Source organism: Lithobates pipiens, unplaced genomic scaffold (assembly GCF_037356315.1).
Source record: "Lithobates pipiens isolate NorthernLeopardFrog02 unplaced genomic scaffold, aLitPip1_a1.2 Scaffold_8, whole genome shotgun sequence".
Lineage (NCBI taxonomy): Eukaryota > Metazoa > Chordata > Amphibia > Anura > Ranidae > Lithobates > Lithobates pipiens.
In genome coordinates, this window is record NW_027507903.1 from 53,378,017 (window position 1) to 53,397,068 (window position 19,052).

Sequence of the window (19,052 nt, forward strand, 5' to 3'; positions counted from 1 at the left end):
ATGTGAAATAACCTGTTAAAGTAATGTAATGTATATTGTGTAACAATGACACATACTAGAAATCTATTATTAGAAAAAAATAAAATAAAAAATTGTTTTCCATTGCTGATTGGGTTCGTATTTATTAAAAAATATATTATGTGTTATTTTTATGATCGTTTTGCCAATTGTATAGTTGTGAAGCCAGTTTTGAGTCTCTTTATGGCGCCACTCCTTAGGTTTGCAATGATACTTCTAAAAACACTTTCAGACTTTATTTACTCCATTGCTAGGCTGCAAAAAAGGCCAATACCTTGAAATCTAAATATAGAACCATGGCAGTGCAGGTCATCTATAAATGGCTTGAACCTGTAAAAATCTTTTTATTATTAAGACAAAAGCCAAGCTGCCAGGATTTTTTATTTTTTTCTGTATTAGAAATTTGAAGCATCTGTATGGTTATACCGAAGCACCAATGCTAAAATTGTATTGGATTGTGTTATTTAAATCTGGGTATACACTAGTAAAATTTTGAACAAAAATTCACACGATATACAATATAATACTGACCTATAATTTGACATATAATCACGAACATAGGTTGGACTTGATGGACTTTGTTCGACCTCACCTACTATGTAACTATGTAACCTACTATGAATGGACTTTACCAAATTAAAATCACATACATACACTGTTAGAAACTTGTATATTCACAAAATTTTTCTTCCTACCCCTTTGAATTGACTCATCTCTGTGACCAAAAACTATCGGTCGATTTTGACCCAACTAATAATTTCAAAAACAAATTAGTGTTCTGACAACGAAAAATGTTGAATGAAATTCTACTGGTGTATACGTTTTATTATTGTTACACGGAATTTATATAGCGCCAACAGTTTGTGCAGCACTTCACAACAGGAGGGCAGACAGTACAGTTGCAATACAATTCAATACGGGAGGAATCAGAGGGCTCTGCTCGTTGGAGCTTACAGTCTAGAAGGGAGATCAAATATATATATATATATACACACACACACACACACACACACACACACACACACACACACACACACACACACACTATATTGTCAAAAGTATTGGGAATGGCCTGCTTTTACATGCACGTGAACTTTAATGGCACCCCAATCTTATTCTGTAGGGTTCAATATTGAGTTGGCCCACCCTTTGCAGCTAAAACGGCTTCAACTCTTCAAATAATGCTGTCCACAAGGCTTAGGAGTGTGTCTATTGAAATGTTTGACCATTCTTCCAGAAGCGCATTTGTGAGGTCCGGCACCTATTGTTGGACGAGAAGGCCTGGCTAGCCGTCTGCACTCTAATTCACCCGAAAGATGTTTTGTCAGGTTGAGGTCAGGCCAGTCCAGTTTCTCCACCACAAAATCGCTCATCTATGTCTTTATGGACCTTGTTTTGTGGACTGGTCCATTTGGTTGAAGGGAGATTATGGTGTGGGGTTGTTTTTCAGAGGTTGGACTTGGCCCCTTAGTTCTGGTGCTCCCAATTGTATGGGAACAGTTAGGGGATGGCCCTCCCCTGACCTCAACTGGATAGAACACCTTTGGGATGAATTAGAGCAGAGACTGTGAGCCAGGCCTTCTTGTCCAACATCAGTGCCTGACCTCACAAATGCTCTTCTGGAAGATGTTCAAACATTCCCAGAAGAGTGGAAGCTGTTATAGCTGCAAAGGGTGGGCCAACTCCATATTGAACCCTACAGACTAAGACTGGGATGCCATTAAAGTTCATGTAAAGGCAGGTGTCCCAATACTTTTGACGTGTGTAGAGATATACTTATACTGGAAGAGTTAGTTGACTTAGATATGGAATGATATACCTTTCCTAAATCACCTGCACCTAACCTGCGGTTTCCCCTTTTAGTTGATGGAGACTGTGAAATGAATATTCACCTTATTCAGTGTCCTCCAGCAAATTCCTTCCCTCCCTTTCATAGTTAGGTCTGGGTCCTATAAATTTTAGTAATGGGTTGACTAGGCACTGGGAAGATAGGTGAAAGCCGAATAGGGTAAAAAAACGTTGAAATGCCTGGAGCTGCATAGCAGAGCAGGCAAGTACACAACTGTATAGGGCAAAAATGAACACCAATATATGATCAGTATATGTTGCGGAACTAGTAATTGGTTGGGGTCAGTTTGTTCCATCTTGTAAGTTGCTTTATTCTAAAAATGCTTTTGAATTCAAACTAATAGGATTGCCTATTATTTTTTTTTTTTTTTTTATCATTTTCCATAATTGTATTCTTATGGATTTCTGGTCATGTCTTGCAGATGGATGGAAGCCTGCTTGATGGAGGAATTACCCGCTACTACAGAGCTTGAAGAAGGCCTCAGAAATGGAGTCTACCTTGCAAAACTCGGAAACTTCTTTAGCCCAAAAGTTGTGTCATTGAAGAAAATCTATGATCGTGAACAGACCAGATATCGTGTAAGTGTTCTGATACTGAGGAACGTATCACATACATTTTTCAAACATCTGCACAGAGAATAGCCCTGTAATGTAACAATATTCAGCAGACATCCATTTACATTCTAAGTAAAAGGCTATCAGAAGCTGGAAGATATTTATGGCGTATTTTGGTGGAGAGGTTATTTGAATCTACAAATGCTGCCTAAAGTGTTCCCACTTTGCACGGATCTTACTTATTACTATGTAGCTAAACACAGCCTTTGAAGATTTAACTTTTCACTTTGAAAGAGCTTTGGCCACATCCATGCACACTGGATGTTAAAATCAAGTTAGAAAAACGCCAGTAGCTTTGCAGTGAGTCTTCCAACATCTTTTTAACGTTTTTGCAATAGCGTTTATTAGTATTTTTTTTTTGCGTTTTTCCACATTGGTGTTTTTTAGCTTTTTTTTTTTTTTTCTTTCCAATGGCTCAAAAATGTTAAATGCTGGTGAGCCACGTTTTTGAGCATTTATCGACGTTTATCAGCGTTTGGTGTTTTTTGGTGGTCAGAAAAACGACTCCTGAACACGATTTTATGGCGTTCAGAAAACATCCCATAAACTCCACTGCTGATAAAAGTTCAAAACCGTCTGTGTGCATGGACACATAGGATAACATAGAGGGGAGTTTATGGGCTGTTAAAAAAAAAAAAAAAAAACGCCCAAACTCCGTTTTATGATCTCCAGTGTGCATTGAGCCTAAGGCTCGGTTCACACAGGAGGCGGCACGACGCGGCACGACTTGCCGCGCCGCGACCTGACAAGTCGCCCCCGTTCTGTACTACGGAACCGTTCTAAGAGGAGCGACTCGAGTCGCTCCGACTTAGAAAAAAGGTTCCTGTACTACTTTTGGGCGACCTCGGGCGACTTGCATTGACTTCTATACAGAAGTCATTTGCAATTCGCCGCTGAGGTCGCGGCAGGTCGCGGCGCGGCAAGTCGTGTCGCCCCCTGTGTGAACCGAGCCTTAATGTGACTGTTTGATTAGTTTGGAAATGGCAAAAAAAGACGATGGTAAATTCATTTTTACAATAGTAACTATAAAATATGATTTACTTCCTCAGCTTGGTCAGGTGTATTTATAATATCTAGGGCTGCAACTAACGATTATTTTCATAATCGATTAGTTGGCCGATTATTGTTTCGATTAATCGGTTAATAACCTTTAAAAAAAAAAGCGGTGTATAATTTAGTTAATATGTAACGTTAAAAAAAAAAAAAAAAAAAATGTATTCTTAAATATCTCTATGCAGTGGTAAATATAAATAAGCAACTATGTGGTTAGAGAGAAAAATCTCTAATCCACTCTGAGAACAACAGACAGAAGAGATGTACTGTATATACTATTAGAGGAGATCTTCCCTCCAAAAAAATGTAATTTGAAGAACATTTGTTCGATTATCTAATCGTTAGTTGGGTCAAATCGATGTTCATTTTCAACCACAGTTATGGGAAAATTTGGAAATAGAAAACTGCTTGGTGAAAGGAATTTTCAGACAGTATATGTGGTTTTCGTTCAGAAATTACACTCATTTTAAAAACAGAATGTTAAAAACAAGTGAAAATTTTAAAACAACATTCTTTCAGCGAATGTACAAAGATTTTTCATCTGAAAATTGATCCGTGTGGCCAGCATAAGCCTCGGTTTGCAGTTTGCTTTTGATTTGTTGCTGTGAGTTTTGATTTTTGCGCACGTGATTTTGCTGTGATTTGAGTTTTTGCATTTTTTTTTTTGGGCTAATTTGTTGTTGGGCAGATTAAAAAACACAATTTGCTGCAGCTTCTCCATTGAAGTACATTGAACCAAAAAAGCATTGTTTTGTGTTAAAAAATAAGCCCCTGACCGTTTCCAAATACACAGTGGCTGAAGAAAAGCATAGATGTGAACGTGTCCCATAGGAAACCATGTAAAGGAACTGCAGTGTGTTTCTGCAAAAAGCACCAAAAAACACATACTGTAGATGTGAACCAGGTCTAAGATGTTTAGTAACATAATGGGGTTAAAAAAAAACGAAAAGTAGCCCTTTATGCTACAACAAAAAGCAGATTATCACTACTGTAAGGGGTTAATTTTTTAAACTGTTAAAGTGGTATTTACAGTAGCGATTATTTGCCATTTTTGTACTATAAAGGGCTCATTTTTTTTTTTTTTTTTTACCCCATTATGTTACTGGCCGATTAATCGATTATGAAAATAGTACTTGATTTCATAATCGATTAGTTGTCGATTAATCGATTAGTTGTTTTAGCCCTAATATCCATTGATAAGTTCTTTGTCAGTCAGCTATTAAACCAGATCGCCATAGTGGAATGTGATTGTGTTCCTAAGTGTGCGTTTTTCTTTTGCTGCAGGCTACTGGTCTTCACTTCCGACACACAGACAATGTGATTCAATGGCTCAATGCGATGTCCGAGATTGGCCTTCCAAAGGTATGCTAGGGTAGTATGTTAAAGACTTGGGTTGGCTTGTATGTTTTGCCTTCCAGTTAATTGATCTTATTTAAACTGTCATGTAGATATTTTATCCGGAGACTACAGACATCTACGATCGGAAGAATATGCCTCGTTGTATATATTGCATCCATGCCTTGAGGTAAGAATTATTGCCTTTCCTTACCGTGCATCTTATTTTTGGGGGAGTGTTTGTGTGTTTTTTAAATAAATGTATTGAATTGATGTGGATGTTGCTGAAATATTTCTATTCCTTCTCCATCATTCATCACCCCCTTCCCACCAGATTCTTGTGCTACTTGGCTTTATTGACTATTCATGCAAGAACTGAAATTCTTTGCCAAAAACTAACTCCTAGCATTTGATGCTTTACGCCAGGAGTCTAGAAGCTTTCTAAACAAAGGGCCGGTTTACTGTCCTTTAGAGTTGAGAGGGGCCGGACTGTGAAAGTCTTGTCCACAGTGGGAGTAAATAGTTCATATTTGGCAATAGGGGAGGACTAGTGCCTCATCGTTGGTGTCAATGGGAGGAATAATGCCTCATTGTTGGTGTCAATGGGAGGGAAAGGTGTCCCATCATCGGTGTCAGTGGGAGGACTAGTGCCTCATCGTTGGTGTCAATGGAAGGGAAAGATGCCCCATTGTTGGTGTCAGTGGGAGGAATAGTGCCCTATCATTGGTGTCAGTGGGAGGAATAGTGCCCTATCATTGGTGTCAGTGGGAGGAATAGTGCCCTATCATTGGTGTCAGTGGGAGGAATAGTGCCCTATCATTGGTGTCAGTGGGAGGAATAGTGTCCTATCATTGGTGTCAGTGGGAGGAATAGTGCCCTATCATTGGTGTCAGTGGGAGGAATAGTGCCCTATCATTGGTGTCAGTGGGAGGAATAGTGTCCCATCATTGGTGTCAGTGGGAGGAATAGTGTCCCATCATTGGTGTCAGTGGGAGGAATAGTGCCCTATCATTGGTGTCAGTGGGAGGAATAGTGCCCTATCATTGGTGTCAGTGGGAGGAATAGTGCCTCGTCGGTGTCTGTGGGAGGAATAGTGCCTTGTCGGTGTCTGTGGGAGGACTAGTGTCTCATCGGTGTCTGTGGGAGGACTAGTGTCTCGTCGGTGTCTGTGGGAGGACTAGTGTCTCGTCGGTGTCTGTGGGAGGAATAGTGCCTCATCGGTGTCTGTGGGAGGAATAGTGCCTCATCGGTGTCTGTGGGAGGAATAGTGCCTCATCGGTGTCTGTGGGAGGAATAGTGCCTCATCGGTGTCTGTGGGAGGAATAGTGCCTCATCGGTGTCTGTGGGAGGAATAGTGCCTCATCGGTGTCTGTGGGAGGAATAGTGCCTTATCGGTGTCTGTGGGAGGAATAGTGCCTCATCGGTGTCTGTGGGAGGAATAGTGCCTCGTCGGTGTCTGTGGGAGGAATAGTGCCTCGTCGGTGGTGTCTGTGGGAGGAATAGTGCCTCGTCGGTGGTGTCTGTGGGAGGACTAATGCCTCGTCGGTGGTGTCTGTGGGAGGAATAGTGCCTCGTCGGTGGTGTCTGTGGGAGGAATAGTGCCTCGTCGGTGGTGTCTGTGGGAGGAATAGTGCCTCGTCGGTGGTGTCTGTGGGAGGAATAGTGCCTCGTCGGTGGTGTCTGTGGGAGGAATAGTGCCTCGTCGGTGGTGTCTGTGGGAGGAATAGTGCCTCGTCGGTGGTGTCTGTGGGAGGAATAGTGCCTCGTCGGTGGTGTCTGTGGGAGGAATAGTGCCTCGTCGGTGGTGTCTGTGGGAGGAATAGTGCCTCGTCGGTTGTGTCTGTGGGAGGAATAGTGCCTCGTCGGTTGTGTCTGTGGGAGGAATAGTGCCTCGTCGGTGGTGTCTGTGGGAGGAATAGTGCCTCGTCGGTGGTGTCTGTGGGAGGAATAGTGCCTCGTCGGTGGTGTCTGTGGGAGGAATAGTGCCTCGTCGGTGGTGTCTGTGGGAGGAATAGTGCCTCGTCGGTGGTGTCTGTGGGAGGAATAGTGCCTCGTCGGTGGTGTCTGTGGGAGGAATAGTGCCTCGTCGTTGGTGTCTGTGGGAGGAATAGTGCCTCGTCGTTGGTGTCTGTGGGAGGAATAGTGCCTCGTCGTTGGTGTCTGTGGGAGGAATAGTGCCTCGTCGTTGGTGTCTGTGGGAGGAATAGTGCCTCGTCGTTGGTGTCTGTGGGAGGAATAGTGCCTCGTCGTTGGTGTCTGTGGGAGGAATAGTGCCTCGTCGTTGGTGTATGTGGGAGGAATAGTGCCTCGTCGTTGGTGTCTGTGGGAGGAATAGTGCCTCGTCGTTGGTGTCTGTGGGAGGAATAGTGCCTCGTCGTTGGTGTCTGTGGGAGGAATAGTGCCTCGTCGGTGTATGTGGGAGGAATAGTGCCTCGTCGGTGTCTGTGGGAGGAATAGTGCCTCGTCGGTGTCTGTGGGAGGAATAGTGCCTCGTCGGCGTCTGTGGGAGGAATAGTGCCTCGTCGGCGTCTGTGGGAGGAATAGTGCCTCGTCGGCGTCTGTGGGAGGAATAGTGCCTCGTCGGTGGTGTCTGTGGGAGGAATAGTGCCTCGTCGGTGGTGTCTGTGGGAGGAATAGTGCCTCGTCGGTGGTGTCTGTGGGAGGAATAGTGCCTCGTCGGTGGTGTCTGTGGGAGGAATAGTGCCTCGTCGGTGGTGTCTGTGGGAGGAATAGTGCCTCGTCGGTGTCTGTGGGAGGAATAGTGCCTCGTCGTTGGTGTATGTGGGAGGAAGGAATAGTGCCTCGTCGGTGGTGTCTGTGGGAGGAATAGTGCCTCGTCGTTGGTGTATGTGGGAGGAAGGAATAGTGCCTCGTCGGTGGTGTCTGTGGGAGGAATAGTGCCTCGTCGGTGGTGTCTGTGGGAGGAATAGTGCCTCGTCGGTGGTGTCTGTGGGAGGAATAGTGCCTCGTCGGTGTCTGTGGGAGGAATAGTGCCCCGTCGGTGGTGTCTGTGGGAGGAATAGTGCCTCGTCGGTGGTGTCTGTGGGAGGAATAGTGCCTCGTCGGTGTCTGTGGGAGGAATAGTGCCCCGTCGGTGTCTGTGGGAGGAATAGTGCCCCGTCGGTGTCTGTGGGAGGAATAGTGCCTCGTCGGTGGTGTCTGTGGGAGGAATAGTGCCTCGTCGGTGGTGTCTGTGGGAGGAATAGTGCCTCGTCGGTGGTGTCTGTGGGAGGAATAGTGCCTCGTCGGTGGTGTCTGTGGGAGGAATAGTGCCTCGTCGGTGGTGTCTGTGGGAGGAATAGTGCCTCGTCGGTGGTGTCTGTGGGAGGAATAGTGCCTCGTCGGTGGTGTCTGTGGGAGGAATAGTGCCTCGTCGGTGTCTGTGGGAGGAATAGTGCCCCGTCGGTGGTGTCGGTGGGAGGAATAGTGCCCCAATGATTGGTGTCAGTGGGAGGAATAGTGCCCCATTTTTGATGTCAGTAACAGGAATTAAACCTCATTCTTGGTGTCAGTGGGAATAATAATGTCTTGCATAAGTGGAAGGAGAAGTTCCTCAAAGGCTGGGTAAAGGCAAGCAAAGGGCCGCAGTTTGGAGACCACTGCTATATGCAGAAGTGGTGCCTTGTGTCCTGGACCACAGAGTGGACAGATCTATAACTTTCTTCTCTTGTCCACAGCCCTGTAGCGGATTTGTAAGCTGCTCTTACAGTGACACCACTGATTGGCTAACTATATTTCTCCCTGTAAACCTCAAGCAGCTCTTTTAATTTTGCCAGGAGATTGCAAATGTTGATTTCAGGCGGTAAGGCCAGCAAAAACGTATGATGATTTGTCAAGATATGGATTGTGGCTGGGAAGTCAACAGCTTTGGTGGGACACTTACTGCCTTTTATCTGCTTTATGCAGATTGCATGAATGCTGTATTCTGTAATGTTCCCTGTTGTGTGCAAGGGTTAAAGAATATGTAGACCCAGCATTTCATATTCCTGATATGTGCCTGTTGTACTATGGTACATAATGGGGGAGATTTACTAAAACTGGTGGACTCAGAATCTGGTTCAGCTTTGCATTGTAACCAATCCTCTTCTAACTTCAGCCTGTTCAATTAAGCTTTGGCAATAAAACCTGGAAGCTGATTGGATTCTATGCAGAGCTGCACCACCACTCTGCAGCTTTAGTAAATAACCCCTACAGTATAAAGCTGGCCACTCAGTGTACTTGATAAAGAAATCCTTTATTGGCTAAATGTAAAATGACTAGGGCTGTTACTGATTAAAATTTTCATGTTCAATTAATTACTTTATTTTTTGATCGATTAATCGACTAATTTTTATTAATTATAACGCACATAGAGATCTATCTATAGAGATAACTACTTTTAGCTGATCTCCTTGCATTGCAACTCTGCATTAGTCAGTGGTAAATGTGGTATACACTATATACAATCACCCAACACTATTTAGTTTCCACAATCCATGACTTAACTTCACAGTTCACACAAATATGTTTTAAATTCAAACTGTGGCACTGCCGTAAGTATTAATTTTTATTTTTTTATTAAACTTTAAAGCGGTTGTATACCCGCTGAATTTCTTTTTTACTCAGCTGCAAAGGAAAAGGCATAATGAGCTAGTATGCACCGCAAACTAGCTCATTATGAAATACTTGCCTTAGAACGAGGCCCTGACATCTGGCCCGATCCACGCCGAGGGAGCTGACATGTTCCCTCTGTGTTTCTTCCGGGTATTGCGGCTCCGGCGCTGTGAGTGGCCGGAGCCGCGCTATCATCACTCCCGAGCATGCGTGCAAGAGATTTCTTTCCGGCAGGGTCCGGCCTCTGCCGGACTTTCAGCCGAGAATCCCCTGTGCGCATGCGCCACTGCAGTCAGTGGCGCATTGCGAGGGGAATATCTCCTAAACCGCTCAGGTTTAGGAGATTTTTTTTTTACCTACAGGTAAACCTCATTATAGGCTTTCCTATAGGTAAAAGTCCCAAAATTGACTATACAACCACTTTAAGAAAAACTTAGAAAGTTTAACTTTAATTATAAAATTGATCTAGAATATTGACTGTCAGTCACTTTATAGTAGGCATCACTTTAGCCAGTCATGCAGACATACCAGAGTGTTTACATTTTGTTGTTTTTGTACAACAATGTTACAACAATGTTACAACAATCACTGAATGATCCCAGTTAACCACATCCATATTTACCATCACTGTCCAGGCTGTCCGGTGACGTCACAGACATCGACGTCACCGGACTCCTCCGCCCTTCCCTTCGTTAGACTGAGACACTTGGGGAAGGGGGGAGGAGTCCGGTGATGTCGATGTCCATGACGTCACCGGATCTCCGACGGAACTCCATGAAGACCCAGAAGCCGGCGGAGAGGTGAGTACCAATCAAAAGAATTTCGATCGATCAAAAAAATTAACAATTAATCGAGGAATTATTCTTTAATTTACTCATCCCTAAAAATGACCGCATCAAAAATGAAACGTGTTTCAGCTTATGCAGCCCTCCTCAGCATATGTATGAGGCAGGATGCATAAGCCAAAACGCATTGCATTTTTGATGCTGTGTCATTTTACATGTAGCGAATAAAGCATTTTTTTTTTTATCAAGAGTACACTGAGTGGCCGGCTTTATACATTGTGGATGCTTTGGGAGATGAACGCCCTAGCCTGAGCACCGGTCTCAAGTTTTTGAATCTTGAATACAGCAGTTAAGCTGGGGTAAGGTTGAACATATTGCTGTTCCATGTACTTGTACGAGAAAGTATCCTGTTCTTTGTATTTCTTCCTTTTTGTGAAATCCCTACTGTTCCTGCCAGGCCCTCTGTTTTCCTTTTTAAAAATGTACTACACTAGGCATGAGAACAAGTCATGGTGAGTTATCTAGCTGTGCTGTGAACTTAGTGTGCTCTCCTCCAATGATCAGACTTGTGCTCAATTACCCCCCTCCCCCTGCACAGCCATTCACTGGGGAGATCAGTGCACTGCTGTTTCTTCTCCTCCAGCTCCTATGCAGCTGAGAACAGAGGGAGGGATCACTTTAAAAAAAAAAATGTGTGTATTTTTTTATCCATACACAAATGTTTTGCCTTTCATTTCTAGTTTAAACCGAATGGGTTTTTCTACAAGGTGATTGTTTACAATCACTTTATTAAAGTCATGACTTCTCTTACTGCTTGTATGGCCTAGTTAAAAGGCTCATTCAGCGGATCTAGGCCCATTTTCAAAAAGACAAATGGAATAAATCTCAGCTACTGGCAAAATCTCAGTATCTCCTATGTGCTTCTTTACTACAGATCGTGTTTTGACTTGTTTGCTTTTGCGAGTTTCTCACAAGGAGTGGCAGCTCTTTGTCTGAAACCCAGATTATATCTTAGCCTTATAAGATATTCTAGTCACCCAAGCATTATAAAGTCTTCTAGCTAATTAAAAGACTTTTTATTATAACCCAAATCCAGCCCAAATACATTTTTAGTTGAAAGTTGGCTTATGGGTCTTTGTAAAGGTATTTATTTTACTTCCCGATACAGAAATAGTCTTCTCTGCGTATTTACTAGATAGCAAGGTAATCGATACATTTAGTAGGGATTCAGCAATGGCAGCCCCCATATTCCTTATAGTAATGGTTTCAAGGAAGGGTTAGAACCCTTGTTTTTTTAACTGCTGCTGTTGGGAAGATCCTTCTAACTTCATACGTGGTCACTTAGACACCTTTTACACTGGGGCGCTTTGCAGGCGCTACAGCGCTAAAAAATAGTGCCTGCAAAGCACCCTGAAAGAGCCGCTCCATTCACTCCAGTGTAAAAGTCTGAGGGCTTTCACACTGGAGCGGTGTGCTGGCAGGATGGTAAAATAAGTCCTGCTAGCAGCATCTTTGGAGCGGTGAATACACCATTGAAATCAATGGGGCAGCACGGCTATACCGCCGGCTTTGCAGCGATTTTAACCCTTTCTCGGCTGCTAGCAGGGGGGTAAAAGCACCCCGCTAGTGGCCAAATAGCGCCGCTAAAAATAGCGGCATTTTACCGCCGCTCCAGTGTGAAAGGAGTCTTAGGAAAACATAGATCCGGTAGCTCATACAGGCAATCTGACTAGGAAAAACTAGGAGGACCTCCAGATGACAAGAGAAACATGTAACTCCAAGATAATGCTTTAACTCACCTCCCCATCAAATGCCTAAGCTATACTTCCTTTCTTATTTTAACCACTTGACCTCCAGCAGATTTAACCCACCCCCCCCCCCCCCCCCCCAATGACCAGTCCACCTTTTGCTATATGTCACTGCGTTATTTTAACTGACAATTGCACGGTCATGCTACGCTGTACCCAACAAAAAGTATATAATCCCCCCCCCCCCCCCCCCCCCAAATAGAGCTTTCTTTTGGTGGTGTTTCATCACCACTGCATTTTTTTTTTTGCACTATAAAAAAAAAAGACAATTTAAAAAAAAATATATATATATTTTTTTTTTTTTTTACTTTCTGCTATAAAACATAGCCAGTAATTTTTAAAAAAAAAAATCGAATTTCTTCATAAATTTAGGCCAATATATATTCTGCTACATGTTTTTAGTATATAAAAAAAAAAAATCCTAATAAACATATATTGATTGGTTTACGTTAAGATTATAGCACCTGCAAACAATGGGATATATTTATGGAATTGTTATATATATTTTTTTAGTAATGGTAGCGATTAGCGACTTATAGCGCTTCCATGATGCGGTGAACAATCTGACACTAACTGATACTCTTGACGCTTTGCGAGAACCAGTGACACGAATACAGTGATCAGTGCTAACAATATGCACGGTCACTGCACTACAGACACTGGCTGGGAAGGGGCTAAAGATCTAGGGAGATTGAAGGGTTCACGCTGTGCCTGGCCAGTGTTTTATGTGTACTGTATGTGCTGCTTTTCTAGTGGAAGAGATGGATTTTATTCCCAAAACACAAAATCCCCCCTTCAGAACGGTGATCTGCCTTGTTTACATGGGTAGATCCCCGTTCTGCCTTGTTTACCAATGAATGGCAGGTGCCGGGAGGACATTGGGAATCACAGCAGAAGTGGCCCAGCAGTGGCATTTGCGCACGCCCCCGCAGGCAGAAATATGCAGAATCACGTGTATATATACACGCATAGGGCAGATGTCAAGTGGTTAAATAAAGTCTATCATAAAAGAAACAAAGGCTGCTACTGCTGAGCCTTGCTTCTAAAAATGTTAATTGCCTATCTGCCATGCTGATCCTCTTGCTTTGAGTCATTAGGGATGAATTACTACAGGCAAATACATTTTTCACTTTGCACAGGAATTTTCTTTTAGCCTAGTGATACTTCTCTCTTTTTTTTTTTTTTTTTCCCCTTGCCCATTATTTAGAATTCTTTGCAAAGTGAATTTTTACCACATTCACTATTGTAAGAGCCCATTGCAAAGTGAACGGCCTATTTGCATTTAGTAAAACAATCCCAGCAACTTGGGCAAAGTATGAAGCTGAGGACTTTAGACTACCAAGATGCAGTGGATATGTGTAACTCACAAATTCGATTCTGTGCAATGGCAAGAAAAGAGACACAACTTTTCATTTCTATGACTAAGCCCTATTGGGTGAAATGCATTAGATGGTAAGTCCTACAGGCAGGAACTGTCTTTGTGGTTGTATTGTGACGTCATAGGTGTGTGGTGGCTTCTTTCTTTCCTCCAGGGTGTTTGTGGCAGAGCGAGAAGATTCTGCTTGGGAGTAGAAGAGGAAACACATGCTATACACGTTAACTGGGTGTTATTTAGTAAATTTGGCAGCTCCTCATTTTAAAAATGCATCCTGTTTGACTATTGGAGTTCCGTAATATTAATAATGACTATAATTGTAACGAATCCTGCTTTTAATTTTGATGATCTAGACATAGTTTATCAATGGGATGACTATAAAAATAAAAAATAAAAATATTCAGACTATGATTGTGTGACACTGATGGCAGCATCTTAGCACTGTAGTGGTGGAAAGATATATGTTAAGATATATACTCTAGCATAAATAATTTTAGCATAAATAATTTACGTGCCATAGGCAGAAACGATTTCATAAGATTAACTAAAAATACAAAAAGACAAAAGATCAAACAGTTGGGTTAGACATTTTCGATGGACTCCCTTCTACTCTTCTTTGGCCATAGATAATCTAGGAACTTTTTCTTATGAATTAGGAAATGTGTACATACCTGAGAACACCATGACTTGTTAGCCCCCTACTATCTAGGAGTCCTGGGTCCAAAATCCCAACAGTATATGAACTCTGTTTTTATATTCTCCTGAGTGCTTTATCCCCTCCCAAAACCCAATAACACAGGCCACAAACTGGCCTTAGAGTGTGATGACTGTGATAGAGACATTAGGTTGCATCCCAAGGGCATTTACTGATTTATGATTGTCAGGCCCCAATAATTACAACCTTGGCAGACTGACGACACAAGAAAACTTAAGAAACATAGCCGAGCACTGCAGCGAGTGTGGAGTAAAACCAAATCCCAGCATGCATTTGCCCAATAAAAATCTGCCTTCTTAAAATACAATTCCTCCCTCTATGCAGCCAAACAAGCTTACTTTGTCACCCTCATTAATACTCTGTACTCCAATCCTCATCGTCTCTTCTCTACTTTTAACTCTCTACTTTCTTCACCACCATCTCCACACAGTAACTCGCTCGCTGCTCATGAGATTGCCAATCACTTCAAAAACAAGATTGATGCAATTCGTGGGTACATCTCCATTGCACAGACATCTAACCCACTTAACATACCCTGGAGGAATCCGCTCAACACTGCCCTCTTTTGACCTTGCTATTACTGAAGAGGTCTCTAAAGTTTTCTCAGAAGCCCGTCTTATCACCTGTCCCCTGGATCCTGTTCCCTCACATCTACTAACTATGGTCACCCTCTTCTTCTATCTTCTGCTACCTCACTCACATCTTCAATCTCTCCTTCTCTACTGGCACCTTCCCCTCCCCTCCTTTCCTAAAACATTCCCTGATCACCCCCAAACTTAAAAAGCCCTCACTGGACCCCACCAGCCTAAACAACTTAAGACCCATCTCCTTGCTCCCGTTTGCGTCAAAGCTTTTAGAATGCTTAGTCTACAACTGTCTTAGCTCCTACCTCACTGAACACAAGCTTCTTGCCCCTTACAGTCCGGCTTTTGCTTGCTACATGCCACTGAAACGGCCCTACTGAAGCTCACTAATGACCTACTAAACGCTTAAACCAATGCCCACTACTCCATACTCGTACTACTCAACCTCGCTGCAGCCTTTGATACTGTTGACCATCCCCTCCTCCTCAAAAAACTCCTCTCTTGGCCTTCAAGACTGCTCTCTCCTGGCTCTCCTCCTACCTATCACATTGCTCCTTCATTGTGACCTATAACTCTGTTTCCTCCTCTCCACTTCCTCTTTCTGTAGGAGTACCTTAAGGTTCTATCCTTGGACCCCCTCTCTTGGTCTGTTAATAAACTCCCATGGCTTCCAGTACCAGTCACACAGATCTATCTAACTCCTCACCTCACTCCTTTAGTCTCCTCTTGCATTACCAACTTACTAAATGACAGATCAGCATGAATGTCACACCACTTCTCAAACTCAATCTTTCTAAAACCAAGCTCATAATTTTTCATCCACCCACTGACCCCCCCTTCCCACCCCCGACCAACTTCTTCATCAAGATCAATAATACAACCATCAGTCCCTCTCCTCATGCCAGGGTTCTAGGTGCAATCCTAGACTCTGACCTATCCTTTCAGCCCCAAATGCAGTCACTATCCAAATTGTGCAGGCTTCACCTCCGAAACATTTCCAAAATACAACCCTTTCTAATTGTTGACCTCACTAAGCAACTTATTCCCTCCCTAGTTATCGCTCGCCTTGACTATTGTAACTCCCTCCTCATTGGTCTACCTCTGCACAAGCTATCCCCTCTTCAGTCTTTCCTGAATGTCGCTGCCAGACTCATCCACCATACTGACCGCTCTGTGTCCATCACCCCTCTCTGCCAATCCCTGCACTGGCTTTTCATTGCCCAACAAATAAAATTCAAAACACTAACAATAACATACAAAGGTATTTACAATTCTGCTCAGCTATATCACCAATCTTCTCTCCAAATATCACCCAAACCGGCCTCACTAGTCCTCCCAAGACCTTCTGCTCTCTAGCTCCCTTATCTCCTCCTCCCATGCTAGTCTCCAGGACTTCTCCAGAGCCTCTCCCATCCTCTGGAACTCACTACCCCAATCTGTCTGGTTATCTCCTACTCTGTCCACTTTTAGGCGCTCCTTGAAAACTAATTTCTTCAGGGAGGCCTATCTTGCCTCCAGCTAACAAATAAATCTTCTACTTCCATCATCAGTTCATACCTCAGTCACTACCTTTTTGTTTCACCAGCCCCTCCCTCTTAGATTGTAAACTCGTAGGAGCAGGGCCCTTCTAACCCTCTTTTATTGAATTGTACTGTTGGTCTATTATCTCCCTTTATATTGTAAAGGGCTGCGCAAACTGTTGGCACTATATAAATCCTGTACAATGATAATAATAAATGATTCTATGTTCTCTACAAATGTTGGGTACTGTGTTGGCTTTATGTAAAATAAATCACGTTTAAAAAGCTTTTATTTCCAGTACATTCATTTGAAAATGAAGGATCATATACCCCGGGTATAGGTAGCTTTACTTGAATAATTACTGACCGTTATTTATCTCTGCACTGATGTTTTCACAGGTTTCGATTTTGCAAATGGAAGACCCAAGTCTAATGGTCTTTTAATGCATCATCGACAAGCCTGTAAAAGGCCCCGCTGTTTTCCACTTTTTCATTGCTCATTAAGCGAGAAACTGACAGCTCATTAGCCGGCAGTTCTGGGTCATTGTCTTTGTTTATTAATTATCGCTTTTTATTTATTTTTTCCATAAAAAAAATTTCTTGTGGTTTTGTCCCTTGTTGCAACAAGTGTATTTGGGATTTGTCGTTGAGAACACCAGTGAGCTCTATCGCTCAACAGCTTTTACCTTGGCTTTATTTTATGTATTTTTTGTCATTTTGGAGTACATGAGAGGAACTGGAAATAAATAAAAAAAAAGCTGCCACTATTGGCGGCACTATATGTAAGAACTGCTTATTCCTTGAGAAGACCCGGAGCTGGTAGTAGCTAGGTCTCTTCTTCTGATACTTGTCTTGATTACTTGATTTTTTTTTCTCTTTTTCTTTTGCAGTTTATATCTGTTTAAACTTGGCTTGGCCCCGCAGATCCAGGACTTGTACGGGAAGGTCGAATTTACAGGTCAGTATTCACTGAATTGTTTTGTGTGTCTAAAAATGTATTAGACAGTTTATCTGTTAGGCGTGCATGTTGATTGTATTTCTATGCATGTATGTGAATCTTGCTCAGCAGTCTCCTCCTTTTGCTGACTTCTGTTTTTTTTTAACGAGTCCGTAGTAAAGTTGAAGGGGTTATAATAACTATAGGGCTTACTTGGCTAGCAGACTACTAGAGGTTTGTTAACCTAGTGCTGAGGATTACTAAACATTACTCTCAACTTTAATAAATGAAAGATTTATTTCTGCAATTAGTATCTACCACGTAGGTAGTACTGTTGGGTCTTTCTGTCAGTCCTAAGACATGCATATGCACTATATTGGGACGCCTACCTTTACGGGCATATAAACGTTCATGTTCTCCCGGCAGGGACGGCACCTCCCTCCCCTGCTGGGAGAACACAGCAAGTCCACAGGACTGATTCTCCTATCAACAATGGCTGTGTTGATGGGGAAATTGAGCGATTTTTCTTTCCTGCAACTTATCTATGGCTGGCTTTAGACATGTCACTTTAACATTTGAAACTATTAGGAGACTGTAATGCTAGTTGGTGCACATTTAAAAGAGGGTTGATTAAAAACTCAGCTGGAAGAGTGCAAGAGCATTGTTTCTTGCTGTCATCTTGCCACTTGGGAAACACAAACTGTTAGGTTTGCCGGACCCCTTACTAAAATAAAAACGTTTCTGATACTGATCGCACCCTTAGGGGTTGTGATTTCTAGGGGTGGCAACACTGAGTGTGGGTCCTTCCATCTCCGCCTGTATCTCATCATAGCCTCTGTAGCGCAGTCTGTGATCTGACAGATCCGAGTATTCTTTCACAAACTGTTAGGGCCGGTTCACACTGCGGGCGATGCGAGGCGACACGACTTGCCTCGCCGCGATCTGACAAGTCGCCCCCGTTCTGTACAATGGAACCGTTCTGAGAGGAGCGACTTGAGTCGCTCCGACTCAGAAAAAAGGTTCCTGTACTACTTTTGGACGACCTCGGGCGACTTGCATTGACTTCTATACAGAAGTCATTTGCAAGTCGCCGCTGAGGTCGCGGCAGGTCGCGGCGAGGCAAGTCGGTGTCGCCTCGCATCGCCCGCAGTGGGAACCGGCCCTTAGGTGATTTGTTTCTCTTTTATAGATGAACTGGTTTTAATATAAATAAATGTCCCTTAAACAGTTAAATAAAAATAATGCATAATACTGGATCCTTTTCATCTTAAAGCGGAGGTCCACCCTAAAGTGGACCTTCCGCTCATTGGAATCCCCCCCCCCCCCCCTCCGGCGCCACAATTGGCACCTTTCAGGGGGGAGGGGGGTGCAGGTACCTGTACAGTACAGGTATCTGCACCCACTTCCGGGATAGCTCTCTGCGGAAAGGGGCGTAGATTACGCCCCTTTCCAAAAGTCCCCCGCTGCCTGCTGGGAAACACACAGATCCCAGAGGCAGCGGGTCCATCCTTATTGCGCAGCGCGACTCGCGCATGCGCAGTAGGGAACCGGGAAATGAAGCCGAAAGGCTCCACTTCCTGATTCTCATACCCAAGATGGTGGCGGCAGCACCCGAGAGACGATCGAGAGATCGGCTTTGGGTGCCGACATCGTGGGCGCGCTGGACAGGTAAGTTTCACTATTTTAAAAGTCAGCAGCTGCAGTGTTTGTAGCTGCTGGCTTTTAAAAAAAAAAAAAAAAAAAAAAAACGCGGTCTCCCGCTTTAAGCTGAAATCTCAGATGAATTTGAATTACTCTATATTGTCAGAAGTATTGGGACGCCTGCTTTTACACGCACATGAACTTTAACCCCCCCCCCCCTGGCGG

General features: G+C 43.4%; 1 protein-coding gene across 1 annotated transcript in view; it reads left to right on the forward strand.

The window, feature by feature from the left end:
* The window catches only part of IQGAP1 (IQ motif containing GTPase activating protein 1), a 275,070-nt gene that overhangs the window by 119,815 nt on the left and 136,203 nt on the right, over positions 1 to 19,052 (forward strand). The window contains exons 3-6 of the mRNA XM_077473422.1: positions 2,289 to 2,445; positions 4,819 to 4,896; positions 4,983 to 5,059; positions 17,140 to 17,207. Coding sequence (XP_077329548.1) covers positions 2,289 to 2,445; positions 4,819 to 4,896; positions 4,983 to 5,059; positions 17,140 to 17,207 — 380 coding nt within the window. The remainder of the gene's footprint in view (positions 1 to 2,288; positions 2,446 to 4,818; positions 4,897 to 4,982; positions 5,060 to 17,139; positions 17,208 to 19,052) is intronic.